Source organism: Pundamilia nyererei, unplaced genomic scaffold (genome assembly GCF_000239375.1).
Source record: "Pundamilia nyererei isolate P.nyererei 1_Seehausen unplaced genomic scaffold, PunNye1.0 scaffold00238, whole genome shotgun sequence".
NCBI lineage: Eukaryota > Metazoa > Chordata > Actinopteri > Cichliformes > Cichlidae > Pundamilia > Pundamilia nyererei.
Genome location: NW_005187639.1, coordinates 661,891 through 663,199, shown reverse-complemented (window position 1 = coordinate 663,199; position 1,309 = coordinate 661,891). Strand labels below are relative to the sequence as shown.

Genomic DNA, 1,309 nt, shown 5'->3' with positions numbered 1-1,309 from the left:
GAGAGACAGGTGAGACAGGCGAGAGACAGACAGGCGAGAGACAGACAGGTGAGAGACAGGTGAGAGACAGACAGGTGAGAGACAGTTAAGACAGCAGAGAGACAGCCAGGTGAGAGACAGGTGAGACAGGCGAGAGACAGACAGGTGAGAGACAGACAGCAGAGAGACAGGTGAGAGACAGACAGGTGAGAGACAGTTAAGACAGCAGAGAGACAGCCAGGTGAGAGACAGGTGAGAGACAGGTGAGACAGCAGAGAGACAGACGAGACAGCAGAGAGACAGACAGGTGTCTGACCCAGCAACAGGTTGACAAGCACTTCCTGTCCAGCCAGCGTGCTGCTCCTCCACAGGCAGATTAGGGTGCCACAGATCCAGGGGAGGGCGTGGCCAGTGAGGGCCAGCAAGGTGATCATGGGGCGGAGCGGGGCCCCGGAGCCGCGGGCTCCCACGCAGACCCCTAGACGCTTTGAGAGACTGATGTCAATGGCGAGCAGAGAGCTGATGGCGATACCTTTGAAAGACGGGTTAAGCTGCATGCAGTCCTGCTCCGGCCAGCGGGAGGCATCCTTTGCACCGCCGCTGTCAGCAGTTGGACCGCTCTCGGAGGACTCTCTGGCCCCCCTGAGGACAAGACCAGACTCCATTAGAAAAACCCACATTTTATGTGGGTAAACAGACTGTTGCATGAACACAACTACACTTCCCATCATGCTTTTGTTTACAGGTGCTCAGACTGGCCCAGTGAAGGAGCATCAGCGAACACTGAGATCACCACCTAAAATCTGATTCTCAGGCAGCTTCCTCTCTGCATGTTAATGCTGAGGGAGAGGAGCTCCCACAGTCTGAGGAGGAGGTCACAGACTGAGCTCTGAACTCCTTAAAAATAACTCGGCTCTTCTCAGGCGTCGGGTTTCAGAAGGTTTTATTAAAGCACCGTTACGTTTAAAGGTCACATTCTGATTTTGCATTATTGAATTTAACTGAAGATGATCCAGGATCAGGTCACAGAAAAAGTTTGAGCACCTAAATGAAACTCTGGTCTCGGTCCAGGTCCCGAGTCTGTGGGCGGAGCTTGTTTGTCTTACCTCCCCCCTGTGCTGTCCTGCTGACTCTGCTGTCTGAACACAGGTCTCCTCGGACCTCCGCCCCCCCGTCCCTCCCCCACCGCCTGTTCCCGGCGGGATGGCTGGTTCAGGGACAGAAACTCGGGCCGGTTCAGGACATTGTTGCGGTCTCTGGCCCGGAATTGGGCCTGGCTGCCGGGCATGGTGGTGGTGCAGCGGTGGAGGACGTGCTGGGCCGGGTCTGA

At 56.0% G+C, this 1,309-nt stretch overlaps 1 protein-coding gene across 1 annotated transcript in view; it reads right to left on the bottom strand.

Moving 5' to 3' along the window:
- The window catches only part of LOC102214289 (probable lipid phosphate phosphatase PPAPDC3), a 3,970-nt gene extending 2,661 nt beyond the window's left edge, over positions 1 to 1,309 (bottom strand). Inside the window, exons 1-2 of the mRNA XM_005749184.1 lie at positions 1,086 to 1,309; positions 296 to 621 (exon numbers count right to left, since the gene is read on the bottom strand). Coding sequence (XP_005749241.1) covers positions 296 to 621; positions 1,086 to 1,267 — 508 coding nt within the window. The 5' untranslated portion in view covers positions 1,268 to 1,309. The remainder of the gene's footprint in view (positions 1 to 295; positions 622 to 1,085) is intronic.